The 2,500-nt window shown below is 34.7% G+C and overlaps 1 protein-coding gene across 1 annotated transcript in view; it reads left to right on the plus strand.

Annotated features, from left to right (window-relative positions):
* Nucleotides 1-1,761: 1,761 nt before the first annotated feature.
* Nucleotides 1,762-2,500, plus strand: part of EMWEY_00040190 (citrate synthase, putative) — a gene marked incomplete at both ends in the record, with an annotated part of 1,738 nt that continues 999 nt past the window's right edge. The window contains 2 exons of the mRNA XM_013478755.1: nucleotides 1,762-1,858; nucleotides 2,062-2,230. Of these exons, the coding sequence (XP_013334209.1) occupies nucleotides 1,762-1,858; nucleotides 2,062-2,230 (266 nt within the window). The remainder of the gene's footprint in view (nucleotides 1,859-2,061; nucleotides 2,231-2,500) is intronic.

The raw sequence follows: 2,500 nt of genomic DNA on the forward strand, positions 1-2,500 counted from the left end.
TTTTTTTTTTTTTTTTTTTTTTTTTTTTTTTTTTTTTTTTGCAGATAGGTCGCCGTTTAGGTAATAAGAAATTGAATTATAATTTTTGTTCTTCTTTTGAATTATTAACAGGATATAAAAGGAACGGAGTAACACCATTAAATAGTAAATCTTTTTTTCCTGTAATTATATCTATAAATATATTATGCATGCATTATAATTTTATTTATTTAGGGGCTGGTGCACCAGATCTTAAATTATTTATTTCTGTTGCTGATCTAATTAGATTAACTAATCCTATTATTGGTGTTGTTACATAATTCCTTCTGCTGCTGCTGCTGCTGCTGCAGCAGCAGCAGCAGCTACAGCAGCAGCAGATGCTGCTGCTGGGGAGGATGCAAATCCCGTTCCCGTAGCTGATCCCCTTGTTGCAGGAGCAACAACAGCAGCAACTGCAGCAACTGCAGCAACTGCAGCAGCAACAGCAGCAGCAGCAACTGCAGCAGCAACAGCAGCTGCTGCTGCTGCTGCGGGGATTGATCGTTTCCCTGCATTTATATATGAATATGTTTTTAACCTTTTTTTTAATTTATTGTTTTTTATTGCCGCATTATATTTACACTATAACGCAGAATACTGCTGCTGCTTCTGCTTCTGCTGCTGCTGCTCCTTCTGCTGCTGCTGCTTCTTCTGCTGCTGCTTCTTCTTTCTCTGTTCTGCTGGACGTACTTGGTTTTAGGGTTTAGGGTTTAGGGTTTGAGCATTCAACCGTCGGATGTTAGGGTTTCTATATTCCTTAGATCCTTTTTATTTAATTATATTTAATATAATTAAATATATAATATTTATATATTATATATTATAATATATAATATATATATATTTAATAGTATAAAAAGAATATTGTATTGTGCGTTATACATTATACCGTATACAAATTGAGATATAAATTCCTATAGGTGTGCATACACCGCAAAAAAAACGGTAAAAGGATTAAAATATAATATTTGGAGGATTTATTTATATTATTTTTATTTAAGTTATTTTTATTTATATTATTTCCTTTTTTTTTTGCTTTTTATGCAACTTTCTTCTTTTTTGCGTGTTTGTGTTCCTCCCTCGCCAAGTGATGCTCGTCGTGCGATGTGCCGCCCGTTCAGCAGCTTATTTTATGATTATATTATAAATATTATGCAATAAAAAAGGAAATGTAAATAAACAAATAATTTTTTTTTTTATTTTATTTATTTACAATAAGTTTCAAGGAAATTCCTCCAAAAATAACGCCAACCTCCAGCCAACCAGACCACCGGTGAGGCTGCACACTAGCGGCGGTTCAGGGTGCCTAAAATGACAAAGAAAGGAGGTAATCATAAATAAAAAGAAAAAAATAATATTTAAATTAATCAATTAAAATATATTTAATGTTTATTTTCTTTTCAAAGAGGTAATTTCCATTCATTTCCTGCTTAAATCACCCACAGAGAGGAAGAATCCGCTGATGCAAGCAACTGCGGTGTACGTACACCTCAACTAAACCCTAGGAAGCAGCAGCAAACAAAATAAACCCTAATTATTATTTTATTGAGTCAGCAGGACATGCTAAACTGCATAACTCTTCTTCTTCTTCGGTCCTCTTTATTGCGGCTTTAGGGTTTAGGGTTTAGGGTTTGGGCTGATGTGTGTGTTTAGGGTGTATCTACATTAACTCTGGGATGAGGTTTCTTCTTAACTGGAAACCCTAAACCCTAAACCCTAAACCCTAGCAAGAATCCTGCAAAAATGCTGGGGGCATTGAAGGGTCACCTTGCCCCTGCAATAATTTCTTCGGAGGATAATGATTCACAACAGAGTCTTAAGATTATTGATGAGAGAACAGGTAAAGGGTTTAGGGTTTAGGGTTTAGGGTTTAGGGTTTAGGGTTTAGGGTTTAGGGTTTAGGGTTTATTAGGGTTTCATGGAACAAAGAAGCCGAATAAATAAACCTCCCCATATCCCTCCTTCCCTAATATTCTCCCCCTGTGTCCTCTCAATATATCATAATTTAGGGTTTAGGGTTTAGGGTTTAGGGTTTATGTTTAGGGAGGGAGTATAGGGTACCAATAAAGCATAATACAATAGAGGCAAAAAAATTAGCGGAGATAAAAACCCTCGAGGGTTTACCCCTTCGTTGTTATGATCCTGGATTAATGCATACATGTATAGGTAGTAGTAAAATATGTTTTATTGATGGGGATAAAGGTATACTCAGGTATATAAACCCTAAACCCTAAACCCTAAACCCTAAACCCTAATTTTTTAATCCTGTACTATCACGACTAATGGTGTATTTCTTTCTTGTTCCTCTTTGTTCCCCAGCACAAATCTTTCTATCTCTATTATTTATTATTAATTTTTTTAATTTTCAATTTTTAATTTTTTAGGGTTTAGGGTTTAGGGTTTAGGGTTTAGGGTTTAGGGTTTTTTTTTTTTTTATAGATATAGAGGATATGCAATAGAGGATTTAGCAGAGAGCTCTAGC

The sequence above is a fragment of the Eimeria maxima genome, genomic scaffold (assembly GCF_000499605.1).
Source record: "Eimeria maxima Weybridge genomic scaffold, Emw_scaff657, whole genome shotgun sequence".
Classification (NCBI taxonomy): Eukaryota; Apicomplexa; class Conoidasida; order Eucoccidiorida; family Eimeriidae; genus Eimeria; species Eimeria maxima.